General features: G+C 35.0%; 1 protein-coding gene across 1 annotated transcript; it reads left to right on the plus strand.

The window, feature by feature from the left end:
- The first annotated feature begins 6,332 nt into the window (after positions 1-6,332).
- On the plus strand, positions 6,333-18,934 carry LOC134234975 (peptidoglycan recognition protein 1-like). The gene is made up of 5 exons (XM_062717054.1): positions 6,333-6,527; positions 14,588-14,633; positions 15,162-15,425; positions 17,670-17,783; positions 18,541-18,934. Exons 1-5 carry the CDS (start codon positions 6,333-6,335, stop codon positions 18,747-18,749), a joined length of 828 nt encoding a protein of 275 aa, XP_062573038.1. The 3' UTR covers positions 18,750-18,934.
- Positions 18,935-19,437: the final 503 nt, after the last annotated feature.

A 19,437-nucleotide genomic window follows, 5' to 3' on the forward strand; every position in this document is an offset into this window, starting at 1 on the left:
ACTGCTATTTAAGTTGGCAATCTATTCATACTTTCTATATGCTAATCCATAGAAGCCAAAAATGTCTTTGTTCAAATTTTCAACAAACCCTTTCAAATCTAATGTGTAAAAAAGAAGATTTTAAAGCGCCAAGACTGTATTTCTTCCTATGGTTTTTAAAGTACCAAAACATATATACATTTAATTTAACATTTCAAAGATATATAGTTACATGATTCCATCTGAAAATGCATGTAATGCTTGCATATATTATCTTGATTATGCATGAGTATATTCATGCAATGTTTGCAAGCGAATATATTTATCAATTCGATTATATAACATGTATAGTGGCAATTAAATTGTCAAGGTCTGTGACGTCCCATTGGACTATGGACTATTATGCTATCTGTTATAATGATGTTATCATTCGATTGATGTGAAAAAAAATACGTACAAACGTACATTATTACTAGTATATGGAACTGATTTATACATGTATCATTACACCAGTTTTAGCTGCAGATCTGTAGCGTTATGGTTTTAGAAATTACATATTTGTCTTTGACCAGAACGTTACAGATCTCGAAATGCAAAAAAGGTGCAATTTACGGCGCAATATTTTTTACGCACTTTTGGGGAGATTTTCTCCACTTTCCAGCATCGGTCAATCAATTACCTTTCACTCCCTAATTCTAGACACGTTCTGTAGCCAATATGTATATTTTATCCACCTCCCAACCATTCATAGCTGTCTCAACAGGCAATAAACTCGCTTGAAGTTAATTTTCAGCAATCTAACAATTTCTAATAATATAATCAAGCGAGTTTATCACTTGTAGAGACGACTATAAAGGGTTGGGAGATGGATAAAATATACAGATTAGTTAGATATAATGTGCCTAGAATTTGGGCTTGAAAGGTAGTTATTGACCGATGCTGGAAGAGGAAAAATTCTCACCAGAAGTGCGCAAAAAAATATTGCGCCGTAAATTGCACCTTTTTTGCATTACGAGATCTGTACCGTTATGGTCAAAGACAAATATATTAAAACATAACGCTACACATCTGCAGCTACACCAGTTTAAGGGTGGTTCCAGGGTTCCAGGGTGCTTGAATTAAGGGGGATGTACGGCAACCTTTAGTGCAGTGAGAAAGAAATGTAAACATTTCTTCTAATGGCTAAAATACATTATATTTTGATCAAATTTTAAGTCTTTATGATAAAGATACAATAAATATGCATAACTGAATGCATGTTGTGCATATATAATCTATACTTTTGCAGAAAAATGCTTTTGAAATGCTACTTAGAACTGCGCAGCTACAGAATTCAGCAAAGCCTTAAAAAATCCAAAAAAATATGCAAACTGTGCATTAATGTTCTCTCTACAACCATTTGTTGAGAAAATGTCTAAATTTTGCACTTTTTAATGATAATTTCAAGTTCAAAACAAGGTACCGTTGTCTTCAAAAAGAGTGCAAAGAACCATGAAAGTAGTTCATGGATAGCAGCACGTGGTCTATTTTTAGCACAGAAATTTGTTTTCCAGACCTCTTCTTAAAATGGAAGGACATAACAATCTTAAATGTAGAAGAGAATTACAGTTGCAAAATATTTCAAATATTACGAAGACTTTTAAAAGAGGAAAGGTGTTATAGTGTGGCTTGAAGTAATTTATTTAGTATTATTATCGAACAGTTGTTAAATAGTGTCCGTATTGCTATAAAAAAAATCTTAAACTCTTTGACTCCAGGTAAAGAAAACTGAGCACCATCAAAGTTAAAAATTAAGAGTTTGTAAGTTTGCCATAGATAACTTATATTATCTATCAAAATTTTAATTATCACCAATGAAACACAAAGAAATAAGACACATATAATCGATATGAATGACCTTATTTAATACTTACTAGTACCAGGGGTGATCAAAAAGTTCGAACTATCTCTATATCTACAAAACCACAATTCAGATTAGAAACATAGCCAAACACAATGTTCTATAAATAGCATATGCTGAAGTCTTGCTCCTTGTTTGTTATGTCACAATCTGAAAATGACGTCATGCATGTACTTGTGACGAAAATTCTATTTGCCCATATTGTCAAAATTAAAATTTTACAAAGTAAAGAAAAAAAAAATCAACATAATTAAAAAATTTATACGATCTTTAAAATGACGGTTGGTGGTCCTCCCAACTTAGGGAAAAATTACTGGGTCCGTATTTATAGGTGAGAAAGAAATTCCTAAAAAAAATTTAAACATAATTGTTGACGGAAGAAAAAGAAAAAAATATCGTGTAATGGGATGTAAAAAAAATGAGTCGGGCCATTTCCAGGCAGTAGATCGGGAGAGAGGGCAACCAAAAAAATTTTTATAACAAGTGGTCTTATAAGGCTAGTACATATTCCATCACGTACTTAGTAATGCAAAATCTTTTAATCTTTTGCACTATTTTGAAAAACAAACATAGGATTTTCGGGGAGGGGGGGGGGGGGGCTCTCATTTTTTTTGCGATGATATAGACATAGCATATGCAATGGACCTTTCTTTGCAAACATTGTACTCGCTTCTAAATTTCAAAGAAACAACTCAATATATTTTATCAAGCTTCGTATGATCAATGAGCGAGAGCTTACAACGTTGTCAACATAATGAGACATGATGCATTTTTATGTCCAAACATTAAACCATACAATGTGTTGGTCATTGCAAACAATCTAGCTATTTATGTGAGGTGCCTGAAGGAAATCCTATAACTGCATATTTTTTCTATCTAACTTCTAAACAAAATATACATATGTACCAATTTAAGAATGTAAGACATGTAATTACAATTTATTTTTCATGCACCGCATATTGTTTAACATTTTCAAATTAAATGCTAAGCATCCTCCTTGCAGTGCCCCATTTGAAAATAACTTCTATCGCCACAGAAAAAAGACCCGTCGTAAACACATATGTTTAGGACATTTTTATCTTTTTTTTTTCTTGAGTTTTAAAGACACCAACAAATTATCAAGAATTGTTCCATGAAAAATTAAATATAATCATGGTAATAATCGGATATATCCACAGCAGATATATGCACATGCCAACCACGTGCTCAGTGGAATAATTTTAACGAGGAAACTCGAACTGTAAACAGAACAGTTTTTCCCGATTTGCTGGAGTGGGGTTAAAATCGCCTTTTTCATTAATCAGATGATGCGATGCAACAAATAAAAGTAGTAAGTAATATAACCTAATGATTATTACTGAGTAATTTCTTGTCTTGATGTTATTATGGTCGCATTTATTCTAAAATCAATGTTATTCGAACTCTGTGTGACAGAGGAATGGCGGACGAAATAAACACATGGCCTCAGGAAGACACCCATAAGAAAAATCAAATTTTCAAGAATTATGGATAATGACAAGAAAAAAGCGAAACAAATGGTTGTAGCCATATTATCAATGAATCAAACTAACACCATTTTCAATGCATTTATCATCTCGTAAATGCTGTAGCTGTGCAGTTCTAACATGATTAATTTCCTCCTAATTAAAACAAGATAAACTTATTTGTTAACTAATTTTGGTCTCTAACAGTAGGTAATTAGTGCATTAGCACTTTGAGTAACTTTGGGCTAGTTTAGTAGAGTATTAAGCGTATTCTTGGTATTTCTTATTTTACACCAGACTAGATCCAAAATGGCTTGTACATCCCCCTTAATGGGGTGTTGCTAAAACGCGGAACGGAAAACGGAACGGAAAGCGGAACGGAACGGAAAACGGAAAATATTATTTTCGATTAAATCATTTAAAATATATAAATTTCTCAGAAACGATATGTTTTATACATATTTAATCCCTCCTTAATGAATACAAGTTTATTTTATCATTTTAAGTTTGTTAACAGACGAAGTGTTGGAGGTTTCAATGATCATTTCTATAGTATAAAGATTATGTCTGAAAAACATGGGGGTGCAATATTTGTTATCTAAATGAATCATGGTAATTGGTAAGACAAATAAAATGAAAGAAAAAAAACTTCTATAATAAGATTACTATTAGAACACCCCGGATAAACACTTCCATTGTAAAACTGGTAGTTAAATTTTTATACCAAATAGAGTCGCTTACTATCAATTAAAACCCTGGATAGATAGAGTTGTAAATCTAAATTGTTGTTAAACTTATATATCGTCCTTACGTTGAATGAATTTAAAGTAAGATTTTTTGGGGGGCTGGGAGGGGGGGGGGGGTGAATGACTTCGTAAAACATTTAGAGTTTGTTTTTCCGCTCAGGTCTGATAAGTTGCAATTAAAGAAAAAAATTAAACATGCTATTAAATTCCTTTGCAAGAAATATTTTCTTATGGTGCAGCTATTCATATATGAATTTCTCAATATTATCATATGCCACTCATGTATTTAGGAGGGGAGCAAGACCACCCCGTCCTTTTTGTGACCCCAAACTGCCCCATCCCTTTTCAAGATTCCCGGATTCGCAAATGCATTCATAATGCATATGTCAAAATTAGTTCTTTACGTTTTGTCTATACCGATACACGTATGTATACATACTCGTAGTTTTTTCTCCTTCCGCCTATTTCAAGACAATTAAGATTTTTTTGGTTTATAAATTATTGTAACCATTCTAAAAAAATGATTTGAACGAAACGTTTGACAGATGGATACTACATGTAGTTAGTTCATATATAACACAGGAATACATTCATTGACCATCGCATGTACATGTTATGAAGGGTGTATGATTAACGAATATATCATATTTTACTTTAATTTTTCATTAAATATGACTTTAATATATCAGGAATATTGCTCTTTATGTCTTATTCATATCGAATCAAACTTCTTTGCTTGACATTTCTTTTCCGTTTTCCGTTCCGTTCCGCTTTCCGTTCCGTTTTCCGTTCCGCGTTTTAGCAACACCCCCCTTAATGAACTCTATATCTAGAACTGAAAGATAGGGCGCAGATTCCCTGACACCCCATATCCGCCACTCCCCGTGTGTTTTCTAACATGTATTCTTTTGTATTCAAAAGTTATCTTATGAATAATTAGTTTTTATTAAAACATAAATATGTCAACAAAGGATCACTTCATTATAAATAGGGATCTGACCTATAGGACCGGGCTTGGTTTTATTCTCTACAAAAAGCTTGTCGATTTCCGTTCTGATTAATGACATTAGGCCGAATACATATAACAATTTGTTTTTCCTAAATCTTTATTTCAGTGAGTAGAGATAGGAGGAACCCTTTTTATTGATTTTCTGAGTTTGTTATCTCCAAATGTTATAATTGATATTTGTCTTTACTTCTCATTGTGCATAAAGGTAATGTCTACTGCCTCTGAAATTCTGTTCTTAATGTCTAGGCTATTTATCCGTAGATATAATAAAAACTTGTCTTTAATGTGTGCAAATTATAAAGGCCTACATGAAATCCAAGTGAGTGCATTTACTGAAATATGAAGCCAAAATCAATGTGATTAAATTCTAAGGGATATATACAATTGAAATTCATCGCAGCTCAATGCTGCCAGGAATACCTGTATTGAGTAACACATAGTGAGTTATTCTTGTCCTCGGAGAAGTGTGCTTATACTGAGGTTCGTTCCACCTGACTGACAACTGGATTGTTACGATTTAATATCTCTTTAGTGTTTCTTATATCAAGAATGGGAATGCATAAGGGATAAACAATTGAAGGAAAAATACACAAGCCTATAAAAAAAATTAAAATAGTCTTTGAAAAGGCGAAATTTAAAACTGAAAAGTGTTGTACCAGGTGGATTCGAACCCCCGACTTTAAAAAAGAGAGTATCCAAGGTGCAAAAAGTCAGCGCATATATCAACTGAGCTAGTCTGACTATAAGAATGAACGGCATAAATTTACAGAAGATTTTGAAAATCTGGTTTCCTTATTTTTTATAGGTTTTTTGTGAATTTCGACCCCAGGGCAGGGGTGCCCCTAAAAAAATCTTATCTTAAATTATTCCTTACATCATAACCTATCAAAATATCATAATTTTATTTAGGGACAGGCCTGCCCTGATGGACTTTAAGGCCAAAATTCATGCAAAAATCAACGCTTTAAAGGACAAAATGGTGTTTCGATCAACTTTGGAGGTTTATTGTCAAGTTATAAATAATAAATTTTAGGTATAAAATACAAATTTAAAAAAAATAGACATATATACGGTAGAAAACAACAAATAAAGATTGATTTTTAAATGTCACTTTTTCCGGGAAATTGTTCTCTCCTATAGGTCAATTCTTTTGTTAAAGCGAATACATCCTTTGGTTTTCAACGGCATATTTTATTTCAATTTATTTCAGAAATATGTGGATCTTAATGATATTAAATATTTTCACCGCAATTCAAAACTCAAATGCAAGAGACTGTGCTTGCGCACTGCAAACAGAACAGATTCTGAACGGTGATGCAGGTTTCGTGGGAACAGCATTGATCGGAGAGTGTTTCGATGTCCTTCTCCACACAAACGCTACCTGGCAGCATATACAATACCACCATCAGGTACACAATGCACCATACACAGTACCACCATCAGGTACATGTAAACACTACTCACACTACATCATATACAATACCACCATCAGGTACACAATGCACCATACACAGTACCACCATCAGGTACATGTAAACACTACTCAAACTGCACCATATACAGTACCACCATCAGGTACATGTAAACACTACTCACACTGCATCATATACAGTACCACCATCAGGTACATGTAAACACTACTCACACTACATCATATACAGTACCACCATCAGGTACATGTAAACACTACTCACACTACATCATATACAGTACCACCATCAGGTACATGTAAACACTACTCACATTACATCATATACAGTACCACCATCAGGTACATGTAAACACTACTCACACTACATCATACACAGTACATCATATACAGTACCACCATCAGGTACATGTAAACACTACTCACACTGTGTCATATACAGTACCACCATCAGGTACATGTAAACACTACTCACACTGCATCATCTACAGTATCACCATCAGGTACATGTAAACACTACTCACATTACATCATATACAGTACCACCACCAGGTACATGTACATTACACTACAAGTTCAAAACATTACATCATATACAGTACCACCATCAGGTACATGTAAACACTACTCACATTACATCATATACAGTACCACCATCAGGTACATGTAAACACTACTCACACTACATCATATACAGTACCACCATCAGGTACATGTAAACACTACTCACACTACATCATATACAGTACCACCATCAGGTACATGTAAACACTACTCACACTGCATCATATACAGTACCACCATCAGGTACAAGTAAACACTACTCACACTACATCATATACAGTACCACCATCAGGTACATGTAAACACTACTCACACTGCATCATCTACATTACAACCATCAGGTACAAGTAAACACTACTCACACTGCACCATATACAGTACCACCATCAGGTACATGTAAACACTACTCACACTGCATCATATACAGTACCACCATCAGGTACATGTAAACACTACTCACACTACATCATATACAGTACCACCATCAGGTACATGTAAACACATTACTTACATTCAATATACAGTCCAACAGGTCATTAACACATGTCATCTACAGTACCACCATCAGGTACATGTAAACACTACTAATAACACACTACATCATATACAGTACCACCATCAGGTACATGTAAACATTCCACACAGGTCATTACATACCACCAACAGGTACATGTATACAGAGCACATTAACTTACAAGTTCAAATACATTCCACCACCATCAGGTACATGTAAACACATTCACACTTACAAGTCATATACAGTACCACCATCAGGTACATGTATACAAACACTACAAGTTCACAAACATCATATACAGTACCACCACAGGTACATGTCAATACAGAGGTACATTAACTTACAAGTTCAAAACATTCCAACATCATATAATACCATCAGGTACATGTACAACACATTAACTTCACACAAGTTCATCATTACAGGTCATTAATACCACCATCAGGTACATGTAAACAGTATCCTCACAACTTACAAGTTCAAAACATTCCAACAGGTCATTAATAACATACATTAACTTACAAGTACCAAAACATGTCCAACAGGTCATTAATCACAGGTACATGTATACAGTAGCACATAACTTACAAGTTCAAAACATTCCACAGGTCATCATATAATACCACCATCAGGTACATGTAAACACTAGCACACTTACAAGTTCAAAACATTCCATACAGGTCATTAATCAGGTACATGTAAACACTAGCACATTAACATTACAGTTCAAAACATTCCAACAGGTCATTAATAACAGGTACATGTATACAGAGCACATTAACTTACAAGTTCAAAACATTCCAACAGGTCATTAATAACAGGTACATGTAAACAGAGCACATTAACTTACAAGTTCAAAACATTCCAACAGGTCATTAATAACAGGTACATGTATACAGAGCACATTAACTTACAAGTTCAAAACATTCCAACAGGTCATTAATAACAGGTACATGTAAACAGAGCACATTAACTACTACAAGTTCAAAACATTCCAACAGGTCATTAATAACAGGTACATGTATACAGAGCACATTAACTTACAAGTTCAAAACATTCCAACAGGTCATTAATAACAGGTACATGTATACAGAGCACATTAACTTACAAGTTCAAAACATTCCAACAGGTCATTAATAACAGGTACATGTATACAGAGCACATTAACTTACAAGTTCAAAACATTCCAACAGGTCATTAATAACAGGTACATGTAAACAGAGCACATTAACTTACAAGTTCAAAACATTCCAACAGGTCATTAATAACAGGTACATGTATACAGAGCACATTAACTTACAAGTTCAAAACATTCCAACAGGTCATTAATAACAGGTACATGTATACAGAGCACATTAACTTACAAGTTCAAAACATTCCAACAGGTCATTAATAACAGGTACATGTAAACAGAGCACATTAACTTACAAGTTCAAAACATTCCAACAGGTCATTAATAACAGGTACATGTAAACAGAGCACATTAACTTACAAGTTCAAAACATTCCAACAGGTCATTAATAACAGGTACATGTAAACAGACCACATTAACTTACAAGTTCAAAACATTCCAACAGGTCATTAATAACAGGTACATGTATACAGAGCACATTAACTTACAAGTTCAAATCATTCCAACAGGTCATTAATAACAGGTACATGTATACAGAGCACATTAACTTACAAGTTCAAAACATTCCAACAGGTCATTAATAACAGGTACATGTATACAGAGCACATTAACTTACAAGTTCAAAACATTCCAACAGGTCATTAATAACAGGTACATGTATACAGAGCACATTAACTTACAAGTTCAAAACATTCCAACAGGTCATGTAAAACACTCACACATGTATACAGAGCACATTAACTTACAAGTTCAAAACATTCCAACAGGTCATTAATAACAGGTACATGTATACAGTAGCACATCAGGTACATGTAAACACTTCACAACAGGTCATTAATAACAGGTACATGTAAACAGAGCACATTAACTTACAAGTTCAAAACATTCCAACAGGTCATTAATAACAGGTACATGTAAACAGCACATTAAATTACAAGTTCAAAACATTCCAACAGGTCATTAATAACAGGTACATGTAAACAGAGCACATCACACTTACAAGTTCAATACAGTACCAACAGGTCATTAATAACAGGTACATGTATACAGAGCACATTAACTTACAAGTTCAAAACATTCCACACAGGTCATAATAACAGTACACCAAACAGGTACATCACATTACACTTACACAGTACATCATAACAGTACCACCACAGGTACATGTAATAACAGGTACATGTCATATACAGTACCACCATCAGGTACATGTAAAACATTCACACAGGTCATTAATACATCATTACAGTACCACCACAGGTACATGTAAACAGAGCACATTAACATACAAGTACAAACATTCCATCAGGTACATGTAAATACTACTCACACTACATCATATACACTACCACCATCAGGTACCTGTAAACACTACTCTTACAGTGTCATATACAGTACCACCATCAGGTACATGTAAACACTTCACAAACATTCATATACAGTATTACCATCAGGTACATGTAAACAGATTCACATTAACTTACAAGTTCAAAACATTCCAACAGGTCATTAATAACAGGTACATGTCATATACAGACCACCATAAGGTACATGTTAAACACATCACACAATCATATACATTAACCAACAGGTACATGTAAACACACATTAACTTACAGTTCAAAACATTCCAACAGGTCATTAATAACAGGTACATGTAAACAGAGCACATTACACTTACAAGTTCAGTACATTCCAACAGGTACATAATAACACACACATGTCATATACAGAGCACATTAACTTACAAGTTACACACACATTCCAACAGGTCATTAATAACAGGTACATGTAACAGAGCACATTACACTTACACTTACAGTTCAAAACATTCCACCATCAGGTACATGTAATAACACACACATGTCATATACAGAGCACATTAACTTACATGTCAAACACATCACACAACAGGTCATTAATACACAGGTACCACCATCAGAGTACATTAACTTACAAGTTCACACATTCATATACAGGTCATTAATAACAGGTACATGTAACAGAGCACATTAACTTACAGTTCAAACTGCATCATTACCACCATCAGGTACATTAAAATAACACACATGTCATATACAGAGCACATTAGGTACTTACAAGTTCAAAACATTCCACACAGGTCATTAATAACAGGTACATGTATACAGAGCACATAACTTACAAGTTCAAAACATTCCACACAGGTCATTAATAACAGGTACATGTAAACAGACACATTACTACTATTACAAGTTCAAAACATTCCAACAGGTCATTAATAACAGGTACATGTAAACAGAGCACATTAACTTACAAGTTCAAAACATTCCAACAGGTCATTAATAACAGGTACATGTATACAGAGCACATTAACTTACAAGTTCAAAACATTCCAACAGGTCATTAATAACAGGTACATGTATACAGAGCACATTAACTTACAAGTTCAACACATTATGTACATACACAGTTCAAAACAGAAAAATTACATATATAACAGGTACATTTGAAAAAAATGCAGTATATAACTTACAAGTTCAAAACAAATTCCAGGAAATGTTGTGTCATTGATGAACAGGTACATGTATACAGAGCACATTAACTTACAAGTTCAAAACATGGTCAAACAGGTCATTAATAACAGGTACATGTCCAACAAGGTCACAAAGTTAAAATTGTTGGTATCCAAAACATTGCCAAAAGGTACATATGTGAAATCATACATCATATACAGTACCACCATCAGGTATATGTAAACACTACTCACACTGTGTCATATACAGTACCACCGTCAGGTACATGTAAACAATACTCACATTACATCATATACACTACCATATACCATATACACTACCACCATCAGGTACATGTAAACACTACTCACATTACATTATATACAGTACCACCATCAGGTACATGTAAACACTACTCACACTGCATCATATACAGTACCACCACCAGGTACATGTAAACACTACTCACACTACATCATATACAGTACCAACATCAGGTACACATAAACACTACTCACATTACATTATATACAGTACCACCATCAGGTACATGTTAACACTACTCACACTACATCATATACAGTACCACCATCAGGTACATGTAAACACTACTCACATTGCATCATCTACAGTACCACCATCAGGTACATGTAAACACTACTCACACTACATCATATACAGTACCACCATCAGGTACCTGTAAACACTACTCACACTGTGTCATATACAGTACCACCATCAGGTACCTGTAAACACTACTCACACTGCATCATATACAGTACCACCCTCAGGTATATGTAAACACAACTCACACTACATCATCTAAAGTACCACCACCAGGTACATGTAAACACTACTCACACTACATCATCTACAGTACCACCATCAGGTACATGTAAACACTACTCACACTGTGTCATATACAGTACCACCATCAGGTACATGTAAACACTACTCACACTGTGTCATATACAGTACCACCATCAGGTACATGTAAACACTACTCACACTGTGTCATATACAGTACCACCATCAGGTACATGTAAACACTACTCACACTGTGTCATATACAGTACCACCATCAGGTACATGAAAACACTACTCACACTGTCATCTACAGTACCACGATCAGGTACATGTAAACACTACTCACACTACATCATCTACAGTACCACAGTCAGGTACATGTAAACACTACTCACATTAGATCATCTACAGTACCACCATCAGGTACATATAAACACTACTCACACTACATCATATACAGTACCACCATCAGGTACATGTAAACACTACTCACACTACATCATATACAGTACCACCATCAGGTACATGTAAACACTACTCACACTACATCATATACAGTACCACCATCAGGTACATATAAACACTATACACACACTGTCATATACAGTACCACCATCAGGTACATATAAACACTATACACACACTGTCATATACAGTACCACCATCAGGTACATATAAACACTATACACACACTGTCATATACAGTACCACCATCAGGTACATGTAAACACTACTACTACTACTACTATTAATACTTTATTTAAAGAGGGTAGCCCGATTAGTGCAATGCACTAGTCTTCCTCGGAGCCCTCTATACATGAATAGTACAATTATGTATACAACAGTACAATAATCAGAAAAATTACAAGTATATTACATACATGAATTACATTTGAAAAAAAAGAAAATATATATTATCAAAACAGAGAAACAAGTTACAAATTAGGAAATGTTGTGTCCATTGTTGATAAGGATTAAATATGTGAAGTACGAAAGCCCTATCCCTTACCGTTCAAAGGTTATGGTCAAGGTTAAAGTTTTTTCATAAGAACGGAAATCTCCAAGGTCAAGGTCAAAAGTAAAAATTGTTGGTATCCAATGAAAGGCCTTGCCAGAAAAAAAATACATATGTGAAATATGAAAGTCCTAGTTTCTACCATTCAAAAGATATGGCCAAAGTAAAAGTTTGGAATTTTTTGTGTAAAAGTGGGTCAAACTCCAAGGTCAAGGTCAAAAGGTCAAATTTGGTGGTACCCAAAGAAAGGTCTTGTCACAAGGAATACACATATGAAATATGAAAGCCAAAGCTCCACTGAATCAAAAGTCATGGGCAATTTTCAAGTTTTTGTGACGGACGGACAGACTGACAGACTGACGGACAGACGAATGATATTTAATGTCCCCTCGATTTCGCGAATGCGGGGGAGAAAAATAATAAAACAAATGTAGCCCTTTAATTCGGTCATGCAGTTCATAGATATATCGACGTCACAGAAAAGCATGTCGACCTCGCACTTCGTGCTCGATATATACCGTATCTACGGATCGACCTCATCAAAGGGCTATATTTATACAGTATCATATGAAAGCCCTATATTTTCTCGTTCAAAAGTTATGTCCAATTTAAAGTACATGTAATGTAAGAATTTTAGAAAATGATGAATGAGATTGATTAACCCCTTGCATTCGCAGAAGCGGGAAACAACAAAATTCTTCAATTTTCGCGGCAAAAAAATTATTTAATTAGACTAATGTGGAATTCTTAGATTTTGAATCATTCAAAATGTGGAATTTTTAAGGTTTTCACCAAATAAATTCTGGGTATATCATTTTCCTTCGACACTGATATTTTAACCACTACTACTCAACTTTTGACGATTTGGTGCATTTAATTATGCTTGTATAATGTGCTCTTGAAATTGAACTTTTTCTTTCAATGATACGAAAGTTGTAATAAAAGTGGTTGTTAAGGTATAGTGAGTTTTTGCTTCATATTTTGTTCACCAAAATGTATATTTGTACGCAAACTTCAAGGTCAGCGTTCCAAATTATGGAGCGAGACCCACTCACATATAAATGGAAAAATTACGTTATGAGATTTGGTGTGTATAAGCTTTTTCATATACAAAAAATTTCAATCATTGTGAATTTTTTGCAGGTTATTTAGATTTTATATAAAGTATACGTCAAAAATTATTATATTAGATTTAGATGAATTATCAGAGAAAAAATTATAATTCATACTTGACATTCACATGTACTTGTTCAATTATAGTCGCACTATAGGCATTATATAAATTTTCGCTCGCCTTGTTCGCCAATCTTCTTTAGACTTGGCCTATTTAAATTTCAGATGAGAATGTTTATAATTTTTTTGAGTGCTTAAAATGATTATATCCTGATTTTTTTCTCTATGTATTATTTCTGACTTTCTCGTAGGAAGAGAACTGTTTGTTAGCAGAACTTGAGATTATACAGTTGAAAATGTTCTACAAACGTCATGCAGACATTCTGTTCCTTTGTAGAGTGCCTGGATATCCATCTCATCTGTAGAAATACGGGACTGTGACAGTGAGTAGCTTTGGCAAACTTTCGGTAAACTGTAACCGCTGTGACATTAATTCACTGATAAACAATGAAGAAAAGCTTTTTTATCAATGTTATAACTTTCCCTCTTATTTATGACGATGTGTGTAGTATAGGTATATCCATGTTAAAAACATAGCCCCCAGTGTAATTCGTTGGTCGTCAGAGGTGCGGGGGGGGTAAATTAACTTAAAATTAAAAAATAGCTTGTATAATTACCGTGTATTTAAGTAAGATTGACAAAAAATGAACCCCTATAACAGTTGGTAGAGTAAAAAGTGAAAATATTCTCCCAACTTGTTGCAAAATCAAAATGAATTAGTCTTGAAAATATTTGTCTGAAAATTTAAAACAGATCGGTCTCAAAATCAAATCAGTTCATTATAATATATAACCTTTAGTTTGCAAGACATACATTTGTATAAACCAAAACCTTTTTTCTGCACTCTGAACAAATCAGAAATCAATCAAATTACTGAATTTAATTGTATAAAGTTATTTTCTGTTGCATAGGTACTGTTCCAACAACCACCCCAGGTTCTGTGGATCCTACTGCAGTCAGGCCGTCCCCCCAGTTACCGGGGTGTCCTCATATCATTACCCGCGCTGATTGGGGCGCCATGCCGCCTTCTCATGCCATGACGCTGTTAACAGAAAAACCGAAGCTAGTAATTATACACCATGGCGCAACCAGCCCATGTTCCACACAAACCGAGTGCTCAAAGCGAGTGCGCGCATATCAAACTTTTCATATGTCAGCGCCACCTGCTGGACGAGGTAAGACTATGAGTCTCCTTTAATTTTCGTAAGTTTTGCATGGAAAATGGGGGCAAAGAATACAAATTAAGCTGAAAAGTCCATTGAATCAATACGTATCAGGAACAGAGCAAACAAGCACCTCTAGAAACATCAGAGATAAGATTAGGTGCCATGGAGGAGTAAGTTTCCTCTGTCAACAGGTCTCGCCTGCCGTGTGCTCCTTGTCACGAATGGACAAACGTTAAAACCTCTAGTCAATCCGGTTTGTAAATAATTTGCTTAACATTGAATAAGTATGAAAGAAGTCAGTCGGCATTAAGCTTTATAAAAGATTGTACTAGCTGACAAGTTACTTGTATCCACCATAGAATTTGCCAAATGCTCACTTTAAACGAGACTTGTTTCTCCAACTTGTTTGTCAATAGCTTGTCTCATTTTAGAAACTGTTCATACATAGAGCATGCTCATGAATACCGACTCCACTGCATGGAAGATATAAACACCATACGTGCATGGATATCGATGATAAGGGTAATACTGCATAAATGTAAGGGAATTTGACGGTAGAAAAATTGAAATCATCACTTTTATTAATATCATAAAGTTTTGATGTTATGTTACCGTAATTTGAAATCACAGAAGCTTTACAAATCTTTAATCAGTTTGACCAAAAGTGCTAACCTCTTGAGCCACTTGTATGACCTAATCCTATCCATTCCAAAAAGTTGTCAAGTTATGAACCATAAGCCTTTGAGCTTTTTCTCTAGATGACCCAACTTATTTTGGAAAGGAGCAAGTATAAAAACAAGAGGCCCAGGGGCCACATCGCTTACTTGAGTACTGTGAATAGGATAAGGCAAAAATCAGTTTAGTATTAAAAAGCTTAAATGCATAATTGGTCCCGACCTACTCCTAAAACGCAGAAGGGGTAAGGGGGAGTGGGTACAATTTGAACAACTTGAATCTACACTATCTGATCATGCTTCCAAATAAAATGACAAACCATGGCTTTGCTGTTCTTGAGAAGAAGATTTTACCAATATACTCCTATGTTAAACTCTGAACGTCCATTGTGGCTCCACCTACCCAGGGGGTTATGATTTTGAACAAACTTGAATTTACACTACCTGTGGATGTTTTCACATAAATATGAACAATCATGGATTTGGTGTTCTTGAGAAGAAGATTTTTGAAGATTGTTTCTATATATTCCTTTGCTAAACTTTCATCGTCAATTGTGGCCCCACCCCACCTCCGGGGGTCATGTTTTGAACAAACTTTAATCTACACCACCTGAGGATGGTTCCATTTGAATATGAACAACCATGGCTTAGACGATCTTGAGAAGAAGTTTCTTAAAGATTATACATGTATGTTACTGTGTAAACCCTTGATCATCCATTGTGGCCCAACCCTATCCCCGGGGTCAGGATTTGTACAAACTTTAATCTACACCACCTGCAGATGCTTCCTTATAAATATGACCAATAATGACTTCACTGCTCTTGAGAAGTACTTTTTTAAAGATTTTTCTGTATCATATTCCTATGTAAAACTTTAATGATCAATTGTGGCCCCACTCTACCCCGGAGGTCATGTTTTGAAAAAAAATTTGAATCTACACCACCTGAGGATGCTTCCATATAAATATGATTATTCATGCCTTTGCTGTTCTTGAGAAGAAGATATTAAAATATGTTTCCTATATATTCCTATGTAAAACTTTGATCAGCCATTGTGGCCCTGTCCTACCCCTGGGGTCATGATTTGAACAAACTTGAATCTGCACTACTTGAGGATAATTCCACAGTTTCATCCATCCTGGCTCAGTGGGTTTTGAGAAGATTTTTAAAAGATGCCATTAATTTTTTGCTAAGTCATAATGATCTCCACTTGGAAGAGGGCATTCATTTGAACAAATTTTAATTCCCTTCACCCAAGGATACTTTTTGGCAAGTTTAGTTGAAATTGGTCCAGTGGTTCTTGAGAAGAAGATGAAAATGTAAAAAGTTTACAACGATGACGACGACAATAACGACGACGACAGACAAGGGACAAATTTTGATCAGACTAGCTCACTTGAGGCTTCGGCTCGGGTGAGCAAAAAAGGAACGAAGGAACGTGAATTTCATAGTCCAAACCTTTCTTGGGCCTTAGGAAAAGGGCAGAAACCATTTCAATTTAAAAATCTTTAAAAATTGTCTTTACCAGTCGATATGTATACAAGGGGGAATTATGCTAATTAGGCGGTTTGGTAATTAGGCTGGTGGGATGTTGGATACAACTTCATGGTGGGGGAGGACGGGAACGTGTATGAGGGGCGTGGCTGGGATCAGGTGGGAGCTCACGCTTATGGCTACAATTCCGTCAGTTTAGGTAAGATCTTATGGCTACAATTCCGTCAGTTTAGGTAAGATCATGCTTATGACTACAATTCCGTCAGTTTAGGTAAGATCATGCTTATGGCTACAATTCCGTCAGTTTAGGTAAGATCATGCTTAATGGCTACAATTACGTGAGTTTAGGTAAGATCATGCTTAATGGCTACAATTACGTGAGTTTAGGTAAGATCATGCTTATGGCTACAATTCCGTCAGTTTAGGCAAGCTCACGCTTATGGCTACAATTCCAATAGTCTAGGTAAGCTCAGGCTTAATGGCTACAATTACGTGAGTTTAGGTAAGATCGTGCTTATGGCTACAATTCCGTCAGTTTAGGTAAGATCATGCTTATGACTACAATTCCGTCAGTTTAGGTAAGCTCAGGCTTAATGGCTACAATTACGTGAGTTTAGGTAAGATCATGCTTAATGGCTACAATTACGTGAGTTTAGGTAAGATCATGCTTAATGGCTACAATTACGTGAGTTTAGGTAAGATCATGCTTATGGCTACAATTCCGTCAGTTTAGGTAAGATCATGCTTAATGGCTACAATTACGTGAGTTTAGGTAAGCTCATACTCAATGGCTACAATTCCGTGAGTCGAGGTAAGAAATCTTATCAAATGACAGTCATGCCTCCACCCAACCCAAAGAATGATGAAAAAACTGTGAAATGAAGATTTATAAAATGTTAAGAAAAGGTTCAGTGGTGGATGTTTTTTTTTTCTTTAACTGACTTTACGTTTTGTAGGCATCTCTTTTATTGGTGATTTCCGTGAAAGACTTCCTAATGCAAATGCCATCCGCGCCGCGCAGGCGCTGATAAGATGTGGTGTGGATAACGGAAAGATAATCGGGAACTACAAACTTAAAGGCCATCGTGACGTAGGAAATACAGAGTGCCCGGGGCAGACACTGTACGAATATATTCAGTCATGGCCTCATTATAACATTCACTGACTACACAAAAATCACAGTGCGCAGGGGCATTGAAAACATCAAATAATGTAAATTTTTGATAATTTTTTCTTGTATAAAATCATTTATTTTGTTAGTCAGAAACATATTTTGATTTTTACCGTAATGCTTTACGTAAAAGCAGTAGAGTCATTAAAATCTTCTGATTTCCTTCGGAAAACCTCAAATTGTTTTTGTTTTTCCTATTAAAAAGAAGAGCATTTATCTCCATGTCCAGCTATTTTTATGTAACTTCATCATTATACTATATATGGGAAATGGAGACATGCATATGATCATAATTTCATTATTTTTCATTGATATAAAGATTCGTCTATATTTCATTTAATTGGGAAATGTGGTCGTAGTCCCCGGACACAATTTGGTCTTCCGAATCATAGAGGAAAAAAATTAGAAATAACCGTCTAGTTTTTTTTTGTTTTATGTTATGATCAATGCGATGTTGTGATCAATGCGGTGTTTATGCGTAAAATTCTCGCGCAAGCAAACTGATTGAACGTCCTCATAAATCTAAAAACAACCAAGACAGTTTCTCCCTGATAATTTACATTTGAACTTGATCCTTGATTCAATAGAAAATATTTCACTCAATAAAAAAAAAATAAGCATCCTCTTCGGGTGTACTAAGCAACACACAGAAAGCATGCAGTTCTGTCACGATGTAAATATT

Source organism: Saccostrea cucullata, unplaced genomic scaffold, assembly GCF_032062105.1.
Source record: "Saccostrea cucullata isolate Sc308-1 unplaced genomic scaffold, CSIRO_AGI_Scuc_v1 ctg3815, whole genome shotgun sequence".
NCBI classification, from domain to species: Eukaryota; Metazoa; Mollusca; class Bivalvia; order Ostreida; family Ostreidae; genus Saccostrea; species Saccostrea cuccullata.

What these genes read in the sequence shown, in the direction of transcription:
- LOC134234975 (XM_062717054.1), top strand. Translation starts at nt 6,333, where the DNA reads ATGTGGATCTTAATGATATTAAATATTTTCACCGCAATTCAAAACTCA. An exon ending in ATATACAATACCACCATCAG is followed by an intron (nt 6,528 to 14,587) that starts GTACACAATGCA and finishes GTTCCTTTGTAG; the next exon opens with AGTGCCTGGATATCCATCTC. An exon ending in AGCGCCACCTGCTGGACGAG is followed by an intron (nt 15,426 to 17,669) that starts GTAAGACTATGA and finishes TTTGGTAATTAG; the next exon opens with GCTGGTGGGATGTTGGATAC.